Genomic DNA, 19670 nt, shown 5'->3' with positions numbered 1-19670 from the left:
TCGCGAGATGACGCGTATATGCGTCCAGGAGGAATGAATCAACCACCTCCAGGACGCGTCTGTGCGTACAGCGGTCCGGAGGTGGTTAAACCGGCACCATCATAGGAATGTATCCTTCAACACAACTCTGAAACCATGTTCACTCATGGCAGATTTACATATACATAGAATGCAAGTGAACGGGGTTTTGTACGAAGCCCCATTCAGATTTGGCAGAAAACTAATTTGGCACTGATGCTTATATAGCAACGCTAATCTAAAAAATAACTTCAAATACACGTACAATGATAAATTCTCCCTTCGATTTGTAGATTTCAGGTAAGAATTTCACCCTTTGCAAAGGAAAGCACATGATGAAATTGTGGAAAAAGTGTGGCGTGCATTTTATACCATATATTCTGTAAGCAGTTTTCTTCTGCCACAAAATTTCAATTATTTTTATGTGCCAAACTATTGCAGATCTAACTGAATAGCAGATTAAAACAGATAAACTATTTAGGAGAAAGTGATTTTAATCTTCTGAAATGTTTCAGAATTCATATAAATTTGTGGTAATTGTAATTATGTATTTAAGCACGCGTGTTTGTTTTTCTAGGAAACACTAATACATAGATCTTTCCCAAATGAATATTATCAGTAAGACTTTTTCTGCATATTTTCTGCATATTACATTGTAGCTATATCAAAATAAACAGAATTTCTCTTGCTTATGTAAAACAAAATGTTTTCACTTATGAAATATCATATACGTGGAGATGGGCGCCTAGCTTTCCCATTCTGATTATTTAGTATAATGTACAATATTTTCTAGCATATCACCGTCTGCAAAATTTCCCTGTATGATGTTTCAAATATGTTAGAAATGTGGATTTGAACAGTTTCAGTTATATGCTTACATAAAATTATACAATATTATAAATACATAGACATAATTTGAAATACACATATAAATACCTTTAAAAATAAAATAGTAAGATAAACCATTTGCTCACCGCTGCATGACTTTATACATCAGGATGCAAAAGCTGTTAATTCAATCAAAAAGCAGCCTAAAGCTGTTCTGCTTTATGGGCCTATATGGTCCAAGCAGACTACCGCAATGTGCAGAGCAAATTTTATAAAACGGGCAGTAGTAAAATATAACTTTTAATCTAATATGTAAAATTGAAAGCCCACAATTCTGTTCATAGACACCACTACCATTGGGCGAGTGTCACCAGTGGTCCCTACCATCAAGGTATATTGCCTACAGATGGAGGGAGAAAAAAGGAGGTAAACTAACATGGAAAGGCAAACGCTTCTTACCAGATAGTCTACACAGGTGGTGACTTACTTCAAGTATTGCACACCTTCAGGTTGTTCTCCTCCCCAAAGGCGGGGGAAACTGCTGTATTCCACTGACCAGAACCACGCTGCTGTATCACCGCCTGGTCCGTGTATGTGTATATAGCAGAAAGAGACAACCAACACCAGACACAGGGTAGATTCTACCACTAATAATGAAGGGTGCAAGTAAACCTATATAAGTGCTCAAGTAGATAGATAATAATAGATGTATGTGTCTCTACACATTTCATCTAGTTTATAGCCCCAGAATCATCATGCGCCACAGGCAAATAAGGGACGCCAGACATCACTTCTGGGAGAGAACCCTTGCCACAGCACCCCCCATCTTACAAGGGGTATTTGGATCCGGAGGTGGGACCATACACCGCCCTTGATGCCCACATTGAGGACAAATCTGTCCATATTGATGTAGTGTCAGCCCCGTGTTCCCTGATGATTCTGGGGCTATAAACTAGAAGAAACGCGTAGAGACACATACATCTATTATTATCTATCTACTATCTGGTAAGAAGCGTTTGCCTTTCCATGTTAGTTTACCTCCTTTTTTCTCCCTCCATCTGTAGGCAATATACCTTGATGGTAGGGACCACTGGTGACACTCGCCCAATGGTAGTGGTGTCTATGAACAGAATTGTGGGCTTCCAATTTTACATATTAGATTAAAAGTTATATTTTACTACTGCCCGTTTTATAAAAAAAAGCTGTTAATTGTAACCCACCATATAAAAGCATCGGGTTCCATTATGATGTGCCAGCACCCGTGGCACTGCAGATTGCTGTGGCCTTGCTGTCATTAGACAGCTGCAGTCACAGTAAAGATCCCAGAGACCAGCCGAAGAGCTCCCTGGCATCTGATCTAATGTGAGCATGACCCCTACTGGTTGTTAAGTGAACTGTGAGCCTGCTGTCTGTGAATTCTGACTGTGGCAGGAAGTGGTTAATTTACTTTTTTCATGAAAAAATAAAAGTGAAAAAATAAATAAATTTACAAAACTCAAATAAAAAAATAAAACATGTAAAGCTATAATTATTATATACTATTATAGTATCGGATAATAGTATACTATTATATACTAGTTACAGTCATGTGAAAAAATTAGGACACCCTTTGAAAGCATGTGGTTTTTTGTAACATTTTTAATAAATGGTTATTTCATCTCCGTTTCAACAATACAGAGAGATTAAAGTAATCCAACTAAACAAAGAAAACTGAAGAAAAGTCTTTTCAAGATCTTCTGTAAATGTCATTCTACAAAAATGCCTATTCTGAGGAAAAAGATAGGACACCCTCACATGTATTCCCTCTTAAATTGGCTCAGATCTCACACCAGGTGCACATAATTAGTAGATCGTTACTCTGCATGTTGAATGAGGCTTGCCCTATTTAAACCTCAGACATTTAGTTTGGTGTGCTCCTGACTGTTGAAGTGAGAGTGAGCACCATGGTGAGAGCAAAAGAGCTGTCAGAGGACTTCAGAAAAAAGATTGTAGCAGCCTATGAGTCTGGGAAGGGATTTAAAAAGATCTCAAAAGATTTTGAAATCAGCCATTCCACTGTCCGGAAGATAGTCTACAAGTGGAGGGCTTTCAAAACAACTGCCAACATGCCCAGGACTGGTTGCCCCAGCAAGTTCACCCCAAGAGCAGACCGCAAGATGCTAAAAGAGGTCTCCAAAAACCCTAAAGTGTCATCTCGAGAACTACAGCAGGCTCTGGCTACTGTTGATGTAGAAGTACATGCCTCTACAATCAGAAAGAGACTGTACAAGTTTAACTTGCATGGGAGGTGTGCAAGGAGGAAACCTTTGCTTTCCAAGAGAAACATCGAGGCCAGACTGACATTTGCCAGAGATAAAGTTGACAAAGACCAGGACTTCTGGAATAATGTTCTTTGGACAGATGAGTCCAAAATTGAATTATTTGGACACAACAGCAGAGGACATGTTTGGCGTAAACCAAACACAGCATTCCAAGAAAAGAACCTCATACCAACTGTGAAGCATGGAGGTGGAAGTGTCATGGTTTGGGGCTGCTTTGCTGCAGCAGGACCTGGTCAGCTCACCATCATAGAATCCACGATGAATTCTACTGTGTATCAGAAGGTGCTTGAAGAACATGTGAGACCATCAGTTAGAAAATTAAAGCTGAAGCGGAACTGGACCATGCAACATGACAATGACCCAAAACATACTAGTAAATCAACCAAAGATTGGCTGAAAAAGAAGAAATGGAGAGTCCTGGAATGGCCAAGTCAAAGTCCAGATTTGAATCCCATTGAGATGCTGTGGGGTGACTTGAAAAGGGCTGTACGTGCAAGAAACCCCTCAAACATCTCACAGCTGAAAAAGTTCTGCATTGAGGAGTGGGGTAAAATTTCCTCAGACCGATGTTGAAGACTGGTAGATGGCTACAAGAACCGTCTCACTGCAGTTATTTCAGCCAAAGGAGGTAACACTCGCTATTAGGGGCAAGGGTGTCCTATCTTTTTCCTCAGTTAGAATAGGCATTTTTGTAGAATGACATTTACAGAAGATCTTGAAAAGACTTTTCTTCAGTTTTCTTTGTTTAGTTGGATTACTTTAATCTCTCTGTATTGTTGAAACGGAGATGAAATAACCATTTATTAAAAATGTTACAAAAAAACACATGCTTTCAAAGGGTGTCCTAATTTTTTCACATGACTGTATCAATAGTATAGCATACTGCGTACACACACATACACGCATTTTTTCCCCTTTCTCTTTAATATTTTTTTTTAATCAAAAATATATTAGCAATAGTATAGCAGACTTTGTGTGTATAAAATATACAAAAGCACACATTTTTTTATTTATAAAACAATTAAAATAAAAACAAAAGCTTAAACTGTCAAACTTTCCCATGATAAATTGCTTAGGGGGTTAGCATTAAAAAAATAGTCACTTTAAAGAACTTTCTAAGGCTCCTTTCAGACAAGCGAGTGTCACGCTCCAGACTCGCAGCGCAGTATCCGTCCTGAACTTTCAGCAGTGCCGGGGTCCCATAGTATTATATTGATTTCTGATGCTATGTAACCCTTACAGTTATGGAATGTATTAGATAACACTGACATAATGTTGTCAGTGTTATCCAATTCATTCCAGAACTGTAAGGGTTACATAGCATCATAAATCAATATAATACTATGGGACCCCGTCACTGCTGAAAGTTCAGGACGGGAGCTGCGCTGAGAGTCCGGAGCGTGACACTCGCTCGTCTGAAAGGGGCCTAATAGGCTGCCAAAATCCAAAATGTGATCCAGTTCTTTGAAGTCTTGCAGTGGGCCCAGCCACTAGAAAAATTGCACAAGTAGCATTCATTTTCACGGTACAAACATACGGTAATGGTTTTAGAAATGTTTTGTCTTGAAATCTTTTGTAGTTGACAAGAAAGGAAAATTGATAAGAAAGGAAAAATATAAATTTCTTTCATAATTTTCACAGTTGTCCCTTTAATTTTAAAAAAAAAAAGATTATATCTGTCATCTAATGGCACAAAGAAAGGTTAAATGTGTCCTGCGAAAAAAATCTAATTAAATGCATGTAGGTTGGCTCAGAAATGAATTATCGTAGTTATTTGCAGTTAGATAGGCCCATTGCGAAAATTGGAAAAATGGCCTGGCAGAAGGGTAAACACTCTGGTAATGAAGCAGCTAAAGGCTATAGACGCCTTCAGGGCAATTTTTTTAATGATTGCATTTTACTCGTTTTGGGCGAAAAATCATTTCTTTAAATTGGTCTTTATTAAAAATGTTCATCCATATCTGAGATAGAAGGTATACAAATCTGTCTGTTTGTAGAGTATCACTTCTAAGTCCCATCTCCCCTCATGTGAAGCCTTATCTCTGATCTACAAACATATTTTTAACCCTTGTAACTCAAAAATGGCTGAACATTTTTAATAAAGACCAATTGAAAAAATGATTTTTAGCCCAAAATGAGTAAAATGCAATCATAAAATTGCTCTGAAGGTGTCTATAGCTTTTAAGATCAATTGAAACAAGAACATTATGAAAGACAATCTACCAATTAAGGCCTCATGCACACGACCGTTGTGTGCACCCGTGGCCGTTGTGCCATTTTCCGTTTTTTTTCGCGGACCCATTGACTTTCAATGGGTCCGTGGAAAAATCGGAAAATGCACCGTTTTGCAGCCGCATCCGTGATCCGTGTTTCCTGGCCGTGAAAAAAATATGACCTGTCCTATTTTTTTCACGGCCAACGGTTCACGGACCCATTCAAGTCAATGGGTCCGTGAAAGAACACGGATGCACACAAGATTGGCATCCGTGTCCGTGATCGTAGGTTAGTTTTTATACAGACGGATCCGAAGATCCGTCTGCATAAAAGCTTTTTCAAAGCTGAGTTTTCACTTCGTGAAAACTCAGAACCGACAGTATATTCTAACACAGAAGCGTTCCCATGGTGATGGGGACGCTTCTAGTTAGAATACACTACAAACTGTGTACAAGACTGCCCCCTGCTGCCTGGCAGCACCCGATCTCTTACAGGGGGCCGTGATCAGCACAATTAACCCCTTCAGGTGCGGCACCTGAAGGGGTTAATTGTGCTGATCACGGCCCCCTGTAAGAGATCGGGTGCTGCCAGGCAGCAGGGGGCAGACCCTCCCCCCCCTCCCCAGTTTGAATATCATTGGTGGCCAGTGCGGCCCCCCCCCTCTATTGTAATAATAGGTTGGTGGCCAGTTGATGGCCAGTGCGGCCCCCCCCCCTATTGTAATAATTCGTTGGTGGCACAGTGTGCGCCCCCCCCCCCTCCCTCCCTCTATTGTAATAATTCGTTGGTGGCACAGTGTGCGCCCCCCCTCCTCCCTCCCTCTATTGTAATAATTTGTTGGTGGCACAGTGTGCGCCCCCCATCGGCCCCCCCTCCCTCTATAGCATTAACAACATTGGTGGCCAGTGTGCGGCCTCCCATCTCCCCCCCCCCCATCATTGGTGGCAGCGGAGTTCCGATCGGAGTCCCAGTTTAATCGCTGGGGCTCCGATCGGTAACCATGGCAACCAGGACGCTACTACAGTCCTGGTTGCCATGGTTACTTAGCAATAGTACAATAGTAGAAGATTCATACTTACCGGCTGCTTCGATGTTCGTGTCCGGCCGGGAGCTCCACCTACTGTTAAGTGACAGGTCTGTGCGGCGCATTGCTAAATGAACTGTCTCCCGGCCGGACACAGACATCGCAGCTCCCAGGTAAGTATGAATCTTTTACTATTGTACTATTGCTAGTAACCCGCTGCCACCAATGATCGGGGGGGGGGGGGGTAGAAGGGAGGCCGCACACTGGCCACCAATGTTGTTAATGCTATAGAGGGAGGGGGGCCAATGGGGGGCGCACACTGTGCCACCAACGATTTATTACAATAGAGGGAGGAAGGGGGGGGGCACACTGTGCCACCAACGAATTATTACAATAGAGGGAGGAAGGGGGGGGCGGGGGGGCACACTGTGCCACCAACGAATTATTACAATAGAGGGAGAAAGGGGGGGGGCCGCACTGGCCACCAATGATATTCGAACTGGGGAGGGGGGGGGGCAGCCCTGATCTCTTACAGGGGGATATGATAGTACAATTAACCCCTTCAGGTGCGGCACCTGAGGGGTTAATTGTGCTGATCACGGCCCCCTGTAAGAGATCGGATGCTGCTAGGCAGCAGGGGGCAGTCATGTACACAGTTTGTAGTATATTCTAACTAGAAGCGTCCCCATCACCATGGGAACGCCTCTGTGTTAGAATATACTGTCGGAAATGAGATTTCACAATCTAACTCATATCCGACAGTATATTCTAACATAGAGGCGTTCCCATGGTGATGGGGACGCTTCAAGTTAAAATATACCATCGGATTGGAGAAAACTCCGATCCGATGGTATAAAAGGGACTCCAGACTTTACATTGAAAGTCAATGGGGACGGATCCGTTTGAAATGGCACCATATTGTGTCAACGTCAAACGGATCCGTCCCCATTGACTTGCATTGTAATTCAGGACGGATCCGTTTGGCTCCGCACGGCCAGGCGGACACCAAAACGACTTTTTTTTCATGTCCGTGGATCCTCCAAAAATCAAGGAAGACCCACGGACGAAAAAAAGGTCACGGATCACGGGAAAACGGAACCCCGTTTTGCGGACCGCAAAAAAATACGGTCGTGTGCATGAGGCCTAAGTGAGGTTTTCTAGGCCCCCCACATTATATTCAGCACATCACTCCCCACAACTACAGTGATGACAGCGAGTTACATGGGCAAAGCAATGAGAGGGAGAATGTCCTGTAGGTGGGGCCTCTATTACAGATTTGGACTGGGACCTAGGAGCTTCAAATTACACCTCTGAGACGTCTGCAAATGTGTGGATGTTCTTCGGTGTTGTCACTTTGCCTTTGAATTTCATAGTCCATCACTGAGACGATTTATCACTGTTTATAAAAGTGTGAATGCTAAAATACAAAATCTGTATTTGGATTGTTTTTCAGGATTGCTGGAGATACAGCCCTCTGTAAAAACATACATGAATCTGTAAGCGCTCAAATCCGTAAAAACTTTGCGAAAAGCAAATGGAGGGTAAGTATTACAAAATAACTTTTTTCTGCTATTTTAAAGGAAATATGTCATCTATATTTTTATTACAAATTAAAATTTAATCTGTTCTTATTTTAATTTTTTTGACCCCCACTAGTGTTGAGCAAGTATGCTCGGCCGAATACCAGTTCGGCTCGAGCATCGCTATGCTCGGCACATGGCGGTACTCGGCCGAGTACCGCATGTGCTCGGGCGCAATCCTCAAGTCTCCCCCCCCACATTTTGTGGCTGCTAAGCAGACAATAAACGTGCAGGTAAGTACTGCCCTCACTGTAATGCCAGTAGCCATGTTGGCTACTGGCATTACAGTGATTGGCTTGCCGGAACGCGTATCTAGCACCCGATGACGCGCGTTCGGCTCATTCTAAGTCAGGGAGAGCTGAGCATAGGAAGGGACAGAGAGTGTAGGGAGTGTAATTGAATTAAATTTTTCTACAAAAACGTTTCATAGACCCAAAAGTCCTTGTAAGGACTATTGTGTGTGACAGCAGCAATATATGTTTGTAGCGCAACCTGCGCTAAATTGCTCAGTGTTAGGGAGAGCTGTGCTAAGGAAGGAACAGACAGTGTAGGGAGTGTAATAGGAAGATTTTTATACAAAAAACTTTTCAGGGACGCAAAAGTCCTTTTAAGGACTATTGTGTGTGACAGCAGCAATATATATTTTTACCGCATCCTGCACAAAATACCGTGTAATAGGCCTCTGCGGATAGTTAAATTATTCGCGCAACAGTTAAATGCACTTTTTCCATAGACGGTGTCCGTTGCGGACAGTTATTATCCACGCCACAACTCCTGTTTAAAGTGTACGCATCCCTAAAATATCAGTGACATCCAGTGGACTTTTTCCGTAGACAATGTCCGCTGCGGACACTTAAATTATCCGCGCCACATCTCCTGTTTAAAGTGTGTGCATCCCTAAAATATCAGTGACATCTAGTACACTTTTTCCATAGACGGTGTCCCCTGCAGACAGTAAAGTTATCTGCACCACATCTCCTGTTTAAAGTGTGCGCACCCCTAAAATATCAGTGACATCCAGTACACTTTTTCCGTAGACGGTGTCCCCTGCGGACAGTTAAATTATACCCGCCACATCTCCTGTTTAAAGTGTGTGCATCCCTAAAATATCAGTGACATCCAGTGGACTTTTTCCGTAAATGGTGTCCGCTGCGGACAGTTAAATTATCCGTGCCACATCTCCTGTTTAAAGTGTGCGCAACCCTAAAATATCAGTGACATCCAGTACACTTTTTCCGTAGGCACTGCGAACTGTGACATTACCTGTATAACGTTTTCTCATCACAAATACCTTTGTAAATTTTTTTGCACATACACTTCCAAATCCTACGCTACTGTACGTGTGACATACTTTCAAGCATATATCACATTTAAAATGAAGAAGGCGAGCAGTAAGGGATGGGGAAGTGCTCGTGATGCTGATGCACGCAGAGGCCATGGCCCTGGGCACGGAGAAACAGTGCCTGCTGCCAGAGCACAAGAAAAACAATCATCCAAGATACCTAGCTTCATGTCCCAGTTTGCAGGGCCGCGCAGGACACCACTCTTGAAGTCAGACCAGTGCGACCAGGTGGTCGGTTGGATTGCAGCAGATAATGCTTCCAGTCGGTTAAGCACCACCCTGTCTTCCGCCAAGTCCAGTCTCAGTAGCCAGGAGTCTGGTCAACACAATCCTCACCCTGATCCTCCTTCCTCCCACCATTTACAGTCTGGCCAAACAAGTGATCCCACACTTGGATATTCCGAGGACCTCTTTTCATCGCCATTACTTGATTTGGCCCTCTCGCCAAGCACACTTAAAGAGGGACATGAGATCTTGTGCCCTGATTCCCAACCTCTTGAACATCCACAGTCGCAAGAACATGACTGTGGGGAACGGCAATTAGTCTTTAATGAGGTGGATGATGATGAGACACAGTTGCCAATGAGTCAACCGCAATTACTGTCTCAAGAGGTTGATGAAGAGGATGAGACACAGTTGTCAATCACTTAGGTTGTGGTTAGGTCAACAAATCAGGTGGATGAATGGAGTGAGGAAGTGGAAGAGGAGGTGGTGGACGATGAGGTCACTGACCGACCGTGGGAAGGTGGAAAGCCGAGCGATCTGCAGCACTGCAGCAGGCTGGAAGAGGCAGTGGGATGAAAAAAGGGAGAAGACGGTCCACACCACACAGGCCCGCAACTGTTCCACGGAGCAACCCCTTGTGGAAATCTCCCTTGTCAAGGGGTAGATGTTCCGCAGTATGGCGATTTTTTTAGGAAAGTGCGGACGATAAAAGAATAGTAGTTTGCAACCTGTGCCATACGAAAATGAGCCTGGGTGTGAACACTAGCAACTTCACCACCACCAGCATGATCCGCGACATGGCATCCAAGCACCGTAATAAGTGGGACGAACGCTTGGGTCCACAATATGTGTCTGCGGGAAACACACCACTGCCTCCTCTTCCCCTGTGTTATGTGCTGGCCAATCCCCTGTCGAAGGCGCATCCCGCCCTGCACCTTCGCAAGCACCATCAGCGACCACATCCACTTCCGTGTTCCAGCGTAGCGTACAAATGTCCTTACCCCAGGCATTTGAATGGAAGTTTAATTCCATCTGTTCAGCGTGGGTGGGCAGAAGAGGAGGAAGAGGATGAGGAGATTGAGAGTGATTCTCCTGATGATGACAGCGAAGTCTTGCCTGTTGGTACTCTGGCACATATGGCTGACTTCCTGTTAGGCTGCCTTTCCCGCGACCCACGCGTTATACGCCTTTTAGACAACACGGATTATTGGTTGTTCACCCTTCTCGACCACCGCTACAAAGAGAACTTCTCATCTCTCATTCCTCTGGTGAAGAGGACAAGCAAAACGGTGCAATACCAGAAGATCCTTGTTGAAAAATTGCTCCAAAAATTTCCATCTGACAACGCTGGCGGCAGAGTCTGTACTTCCTTGGCCAACCGAGGAGGGGAGACAAGGGGAACACACAGCAGTTCAAACAGAGGCAGGGGAACACTCTCCAAAGCCTGGGACTGTTTCATGATATCCCGCCAGCACCCTCACCCTGATGCGCGGCCTAGTGTCACAAGGAGGCAAAAATTTTGGAAGATAGTGAAGGAGTACATAGCAGACCGTGTCAGCGTCCTCAATGATCCCTCGGTGCCTTACAACTACTGGGTGTCCAAGCTGGATACGTGGCACGAACTGGCGTTCTACGCCTTGGAGGTGCTGCTGGTGGCATTATAACAGATAAGCGTATCCGCCTGTCAACTGAAAATGCTGACAGGTTGACTCTTATAAAAATGAAGGCCTGTATTGACTATGACTTCTCAACTCCACCAGAGGAAAGCGGCTGAACATAAAGACACTTTAAATGTGTTCTTTATAATGTACTGAATACACTGTATTCTCATACACCCCTTCCACCACAAACAAGGGTATATGGTTGAATCTTTCTTTTCTCATCCTCCTCCTCCTCTTCCATCATATCAACATGCTTATTTGTCACATATAATGCCCTTCGCATATAATGTTTTACAGGGTCAGCTCACATGCAGGCCCTTGCATATATTTTTTAGAGGGTCAGCTCAGCTGCAGGCCCTCGAATATAATTTTTTAGAGGGTCAGCTCAGCTGCTGGCCCTCGCATATAATTTTTTAGAGGGTCAGCTCACCAGCAGGCCCTCACCTACAATCTTTTACAGGGTCAGCTAACCTTCAGGCCCTCGCATATAATTTTTTAGAGGGTCAGCTCACCAGCAGACCTTCACCTGAAATCTTTTACAGGGTCAGCTCACCAGCAGGCCTGCACCTCAAATCTTTTACAGGGTCAGCTCACCAGCAGGCCTGCACCTGAAATCGTTTACAGGGTCAGCTCACCTGAAGACCCTCGCGGTAAATTTTTTAGAGGGTCAGTTCACCTGCATGCCCTCGCATATAATGTTTTACAGGGTCAGCTCACCTGAAGGCCCTCGCATACAATGTTTTAGAGTGTCAGCTCACCAGCAGTCCCGCACCTAAAATCTTTTACAGAGTCAGCTCACCAGGAGGCCCTCGCATTTAATTTTTTAGATGGTCAGCTCACCTGCAGGCCCGCACATAAAATCTTTTACAGGGTCAGCTCACCAGCAGGTCCGTACTGCAAATCTTTTACAGGGTCAGCTCACCTGAAGGCCCTCGCATTTAATTTTTTAGAGGGTCAGCTCACCTGCATGCCCTCGCATATAATGTTTTACAGGGTCAGCTCACCTAAAGGCCCTGGTATATAATGTTTTAGAGTGTCATCTCACCAGCAGTCTGGCACCTAAAATCTTTTACAGGGTCAGCTCACCAGCAGCCCCTCGCATATAATTTTTTACAGGGTCAGCTCAACAGCACACCTTCACCTACAATCTTTTACAGGGTCAGCTCACCAGCAGTCTGGCACCTAAAATCTTTTACAGGGTCAGCTCACCAGCAGGCGCTCGCATATAATTTTTTACAGGGTCAGCTCAACAGCACACCTTCACCTACAATCTTTTACAGGGTCAGCTCACCAGCAGGCCTGCACCTAAAATCTTTTACAGGGTCAGCTCACCTGCAGGCTCTCACCTAATTATACCTAATAGGTAATTTGTGCGTATGCTGCCTTGCTTGGATGTGGTAGTCGTAGCTGTTTCTTAGGCTCCCTCTCCGGAATTGAACCATGATTCCCCCGTTACCCATGGTATAAATGGTTTGGGCTGAAAATAACATCGAAAGTTGATAGGGCAGACATCCGAATGGATCATCGCTGTCACGGGGACATGCTATCGTCCCCAGGTTATCTAGAGTCACCAAAGCGGCAGCAGGCCCTTGCCCATAATGTTTTAGATGGTCAGATCCACAGGCCATTGCTTCAAATGTTTTTGAGGGTCACCAGCAGGCCATCAATCATAATTTTTTAAGGCTGTGTATGATGCCCTCCTTTATGTGTAACAAAGGGTGTATTGGAGTGCCAGTTCCTTGTACTTTTTGGCTACCCTTTCACTTAGTGCATATGCTTTATGAGTGTAGGAGTCCCACTACATGAACAATTGTACCACAATGTGAATGAGGCCCTCCTTTATGTGATATACAAGTTGTATCGAAATGCCTCTTCCTTGTAATTTTTGGCAGCACTTGCACTTTATATACAAGTAAATATACAGGACAGAATGTTTCCTATCAATTTTTCCTCTAACATCGATTTTTTCTTCGGTTTTGTGCGTATTATTGTCAGTCTGTAAAAGTGGCGTACTATTCGGAGCAGCGACCTGCGAGTACAAGATGCATTCAGACATCCTCCCCATGCTGCTCCAGAACCATTTTGGTGGTGTTTCCATAATTTTCTGACATTTTCCTATGAACCAGGCACCCTCCCCTCTTCAGAGCAGGTGGTACCTGGTTTAATGCTTCGGTTCTCCCATTGACTTCCGTTATACTCGGGTGCTCGGTCGAGAACCCGAACATCCCGATGTGTTCAGCCCAAGCACCCGAGCACTACGGTGCTCGATCAACACTAGCCCCTACACATTAGTAATGTCCCCTTAGTGCCCCCACAGTAGTTATGCCACTTTACTGCTGGCACATATTAGTGCCCCCTCACAGTAGTTATGACCCCTAGTGTCTCCACACAGTAGTGTTCCTCATTAATGCTCCAACTGGAACTGGGATTGGTGCAAGGCATGCTTTAAATCACCCCTCCTATTAGAGTGTCTGCAATAACTCCCAGTGCTGGCTGTGTCTCCTTCTCTCCGTCTGTCCCTTGTGTGGATCTCTAGCGTGTACCTGTACACCCTGTCTGTCTGCCTGTTGTCTTTCCCTTCCTGCTGTGTATGTCTGTGCTGCTGGAGGGAGGGGGTGGATAAAGTTTCCAAAGCCCTGGAGCGGATCATAGCGCCTTATATAGGACAGTTTTCTAGACATGCAATGTGACCTGTGCAGAGGTTACTGTGCTGAGATGGGAGTAGATAAGCTCTGCCCATCACCCATTGGTGGATCCTGTGTCATCTATACAGTGGTGTTGTCATTGTAATCCTGCTTGAGATGATAAAGAGATGACTGCTGAAAAGTGATCTCCACAGAACAGGAATTGTCAGCCTATGTGAAAGTGAAAACTATAAGATTTCAGGATTTTTTTTACAAATATAATGACAGGTAAATTTAAAAAGAATCACAAGAAATATTAAAAGATATGTAAAGGTATATCTAACATAAAAGCTTCATTGAAGCAGTAGTTCATTTTCTAATGATACACTCCCATTAAGTACTACATAAGCCTGAAAAGTAATGTAATAAAAAGATATATACAGTACATAAATGTCATGATTTTCCCATCATGGTAGGATATGGAGTCAACTTAAAGGTGTTGTACTAAGATTGATACTTATCACCTATCACCAAATATTGACTCCAGGACAAAACCAAATACTCATTTGCCAGTTACCATTTTTAGATAGATTCTTCAACTTGACTTACTGTATTGGCGTAATTTATCAACCTGGTGTAAAGTAGAACTGGCTTAGTTGCCCCTAGCAACCAATCAGGTTTCACCTTTCATTTTTGTCAGGTCCTTTGGAAAATAAAAGGTGGAATCTGATTGGTTGCTATGGGCAACTAAGCCAGTTCTACGTTACACCAGTTTGATAAATAACCCCCATATATGTTTATTCACATATGCTATTGTAGTTAAAAACTGCATATAATTGGTATTCTGGTGTTGTATTGAATAGCATTACTCTGTATAGTACAGAAGGCATCTTGTCTTAGTCTTAATTTGGTATATTCAATGTGTGTTTGATATCAGATTTGGACAGAGCAAATCATTGTAAGGGCTCATGAACACAAATACATCCATTTTGCAGTCCTTAAATAGCAGATCTGCAAAACACAGATCTCAGCCAAGTGCATGCTTCCATTTTTTCACATTCATCTAAAAATTTCCCTAAATGGACAAGAATAGGACATGTTGTATCTTATTGTGGGGCCTTGGAACAGACCTGCGGATGCGGACAGCACCCGGTGTGCTGTCTCCATCTTTTTCGGCCCCATTGAAATGAATGAGTCTGCATCCAATCCACAAAAAAATGGGAGTCGGATGTGGACCGAAGCTCCAGCCATGTGCATGAGCCCTAATTTATAAAAAAAATATTGAAATACTGTTGTAATGAGGTATAAAGCTTACTAGGCCATTTGTTATTTTATTGTGTTATTATTAACAGTGTAATTTCGAGGGTGGGTTAATTAATAAACTTACCTGTTCTTCAAGGGTGAATGAGTTCATGAAACTATTTGAGATGTCAGGCAAATATCTTTTTTCTGACATGTAAATCTGTCCTCATTCAGCAAGCATTTAATGCTACTGCAGTAGTGAGACACATGAGAAGATTGCACCTTGGAAGCAGCCAAGACAGTTCAAGTATGTCCAGTGGACACAGCCCTGCAAGCCCTCTTCCAGATGGAACAAGTCACAAAGACTGTAAGTACATTTTCACTCCATTATAACTGATATAATTTATTAAAGGGGTTCTCCGGGCTATTTCTATTGATAACCTATCCTGAGGATAGATAAATAAGTAAATGGCGTGGCTGGTGCATTCTGGTGCGGTCGCTGAGACCTTTGTGTGCTGATCCTACATATTATTTTGATGTTTCCTATGCTCAGGCGTGGCTGGTGCATTCTGGTGCGGTCGCTGAGACCTTTGTGTGCTGCTCCTACATATTCTTTCGATTTTTCCTATCCTCAGGATAGGTCATCAATATCAGATTGGTGGAGGTTCTACACCCAACACCCCTGCAGATCAGCTGTATAAGGAGACGGTGCGCATAGTGAGTACGTTCTGTCTCCCTTCTCTCTTCCTGTCCGACTGTCCCACAGACATACAGCAGCGAGCAGGAAGAGAGAAGGGAAAAGACATGTGCACACTGCATGCGCCATCTCCTTATAGCTGATTGGCGGGGGTGTCGGACCCCCGCTGATCTGATATTGATGACTTATCCTCAGAATAGGTAATCAATATTAAAAGCCCGGAGAACCTCTAAGTTTAATAATGTTACTGACAAATTAAGTCTTTCTTTGGAGCTATTCAATAATTGCGTTATACAATTTCAGTGAGTGCTGTGGCCAATGACATAAAGTTTACTGGTCACATGGCCTGTCAGCAAATCTATGATGTTCTAGCTAAGGTCCTACTGACCGCTAGAACATCTCAAGCAAACAAACACGAGGAAAAGACATGACAGTGAGCTGGAAACTGGATAAGCAGGTACGGGACCAGTGGCAGGAAATACCACTGGACCAAGTGCACTGGTTTTACTTGGGACCAAACCCAGAGGGCAGAGACTCAATGAGCCCCGTTCTTCACAGAGCCCCAGATGTTGGGGATAAACTTAGCCGAGGCTCACTGGTCACACCTGCAGGATGGTCCTGGTGCACTTGGCCACTTACCTGCAGAGACTGCTGATGCAAGCACCAGCAGTCTACACAAACAAGGACTGGAACCCAAGCACACGTACCCGAAACCCGAACAAACCGCACAGTATACAGTACAGACAATACAAATAGGAACCAGCACACAAGCAGCTGTCTGGACCCCATGTGGAACAGATACATGGCGGCCTCAGGCAGAGATGCTCAAGCAGGCAGATAAGCAGATACCTAGACACCATGCAGAAAGACACATAGCAGTCACAGGTAGAGCTGCACACAGAGAACTTCCGGAGAACTCAGGGACCCTCTCACCGAAGGCAGAACATACTAGACAGAAGCAGTAAGCACTGCCAGGATAACATCGACCTAGACACTGAACAAATCTAGATAAGACAGATGTCCTCCCTCTGGGGAACCCAGGAGCCCTCCCACCGAAGGCATAGACACAGACAGACAAGCAGATGCTTGGACCCCATGCAGGACGACACATGGCGGCCACAGACAAGACACGGAACAGACAAGGTGACCTTGATGTCTTACTAGGTGGCCACACAGACATGGCAGATGGAATAACCCAGGTCAGGTGCATAGCTCCTGCACCCAGCAAGGCTGGAGACAGACTGACCCCCAGGCTCACAGCTAACAGGGTATTATAGCAGGGTGAGGAGGTAATCTGACCACCTAGCAGACACACCCAGAAAGAACAGGGAAGCCCCAAACGAACCAGACACCAACAAGTAAAAGAGTATCCAAATACACAGGCCCACGTTCACACATAAAGCTGCAGCCAGCACACATCACATCACACAACCAGCCAGAGGGAAACGTCATAGCTAGAACAGTGTATGCAGACAGCCTACATAGCTACGTGTAAGGAACTACCTAGTGTTGGACACAGAGAGACAAACAAAGGCTGCCTAAACTCTCATGCCAATCAGCCTACACAGCATCCACCGTAGCCAGTATGCCAGAGCAAACAATGTGAGAGAACACAGCAACCGTTGTCACAGTGAACCACACTGTCAAAATCGGAGTCAAACAAATCTATATGGTTTGCACCAGTCTAAACAAGTGTACAAATAGCAGGTCAGCTGTAATCATTAGATAAAGCTAACTGAAATATCATCAGCATGAACTGCAAACTATCTGGTGAAATTTAACATCATTTTAGCTAACTGATAACAGACCATCACCGTCTGTATAAAAGCCAGACAAAAGATCTTTCGTTCAAGGAAAGATCGTTAATGGATGGAAAGTCTTTCTTTGAAAGAACATTCTCAGAAAGATCTGTCGCCCATCATCCATCGGTTTGATTGATCATCTACTGTATGGGCAGTTGGAACAACTGTAACGGCTAACATGAACTAAAATGTGTATGGCCGTGTCTGCGAAATGAACGTTCTTCAGATGATTGTTCAACTGCTGTTCAATCATAAACCAACTTAGGTATATGGTCCTCTTAAGAAACATATAACTACTCAACTTACTGACTTATCTTATAAGCTCATATGCTTTAATGCTAAATCTACACAAAAGTAAGAAAAAAGATCCAAAATTCAGCATGCCATATAAAGTGAGTTGTGAATTTCCCAAGGCTATATTCTAGGGAGCCATTACATGAGGTGACACCCAGAGTAACTCGGTATGATGTAAATACTTTATCCACCTCCTTGGGCTAGTGTACCATAGCTCTAAACAAGCTTTTATGCAAAACAAGTTCAGTCATCATGACAGTATAAGGCAAATGTCTTTTGGGAGTCATGTTTTAAGGAACCTTGTAAAAGTGTATGCTGAAAGAAAAACCAAAAAGAAAAAATCTTATATTCACCCCTTTTCTACAGTTGCTGGTTCAGTCATGCCTCCGCTGCAGCAGTTACACCTGCACATCACTTTGCACATCCCAATGTCAGTGACCTGCAGGTGTATGGTACGTGACCACTGCTGGCAATCACTTTACTCAGCGGTAGAACGTCATTGGCTGCAGCAGTCACATGTTGTATACTGGCACATTACTGCTAACAGCGGCAGGAGGACCAGACCAGTGATGCAGAAAATGGCGCTGGAGAAAGGATTGAGTATAACATGATTTTTTTTAGGCTTTTGGAGGCTTGTCTTAGATTTTTGTCATACAAATCTATGCTGGAAGTATAGAAGTAGCTCTGTTCTTTCTAGAGGCTCATTTGCATATATTAAAACATCATTTTACTCGTCAATATGGACACACATGAAAATGGGACCTACATAGCATGACATTTGACAGATGGCGTTTAAATAATGAAGCATTTGCAGATACCCTTTGCCCGAGGGTACTGCACAGCAGTCACACGAGTGGCACCAGCCCTTCAATCAGCTGATCCGCAGGAGTGCCAGGAGACAGACACACACTGATCTGATGTTTAACATGTCATAAGCATTAGATTTAAAACTTTCAGTTACCACTTTCAATATGCCCATCTGTATTTTATGTCGCTTGTCTGATATTTTACTGTAGATATTAGAATAATGAATTTACTATATTGGACATTGGTTTCGATATGTCCTGAAATCTCATTAAAATAGTAGGATTAATAATACAATACAGACAGTGCTGTTTGGCTTTTCTGAATGTGCTCTATGTAAACCTTAGCCAACAGGAAACCAGACAATTTTCCAATAACTTTTCTCTACATAGGAAAATATTACCAGTATATTAGCTTGCTTGTCCAACTATGGCTGAGGTGATTAATGTTGCTGGTTGCATTTATAGTAAAGAAGAAATAAAAAATGTTCCAAAGGGTTGCACACAAACTTGCAGTAGCACAGTTTATATTATAGTGAATGTCATAGACATGCAGAGAACCTATCATTAATGACATGGATGGTTGTAATATAGAAGCTTCAGTGTTATTCCCTGTGTACAAAGACAAAGCTGTTGCTTCACGACAAACACTTATAACCTATTCAGAGGATAGGGGATAATTGTCTGATTGGAATAGGTGTGACTGCTGGGTCCCCCGCTGACCACAATAATAAGGGTCTCGTGCACCCATATGAATGGTACTTCATTTACGCTTGCGTGCTGCCACTCCATTCAGCTCTGCGGGACTGCTGAGTACAGATGTCAGCTATCTCTGGCAGTCCCATAGGTTGAATGGAACAACGGGGGAATATAGGGTCCCTGTTTTTGTGATCGGCGAGGATCCCAGTTTTTCTTGGAACAACCCCATTAGAGGAACACTTCCACAACTTTTTTTCAATTCTCTGTCCCATTAGAAAAAAAATCTTTTTTTCCAA

The 19670-nt window shown here is 43.6% G+C and overlaps 1 protein-coding gene across 1 annotated transcript in view; it reads left to right on the top strand.

Moving 5' to 3' along the window:
• CAMK1D (calcium/calmodulin dependent protein kinase ID) overlaps positions 1–19670 on the top strand; it is a 398793-nt gene that overhangs the window by 375867 nt on the left and 3256 nt on the right. Inside the window, exons 9-10 of the mRNA XM_040413206.1 lie at positions 7859–7946; positions 15314–15446. Coding sequence (XP_040269140.1) covers positions 7859–7946; positions 15314–15446 — 221 coding nt within the window. The remainder of the gene's footprint in view (positions 1–7858; positions 7947–15313; positions 15447–19670) is intronic.

The sequence above is a fragment of the Bufo bufo genome, chromosome 1 (genome assembly GCF_905171765.1).
Source record: "Bufo bufo chromosome 1, aBufBuf1.1, whole genome shotgun sequence".
In the NCBI taxonomy this organism is placed as follows: Eukaryota; Metazoa; Chordata; class Amphibia; order Anura; family Bufonidae; genus Bufo; species Bufo bufo.
This window is presented reverse-complemented; position numbering and strand designations above follow the sequence as displayed.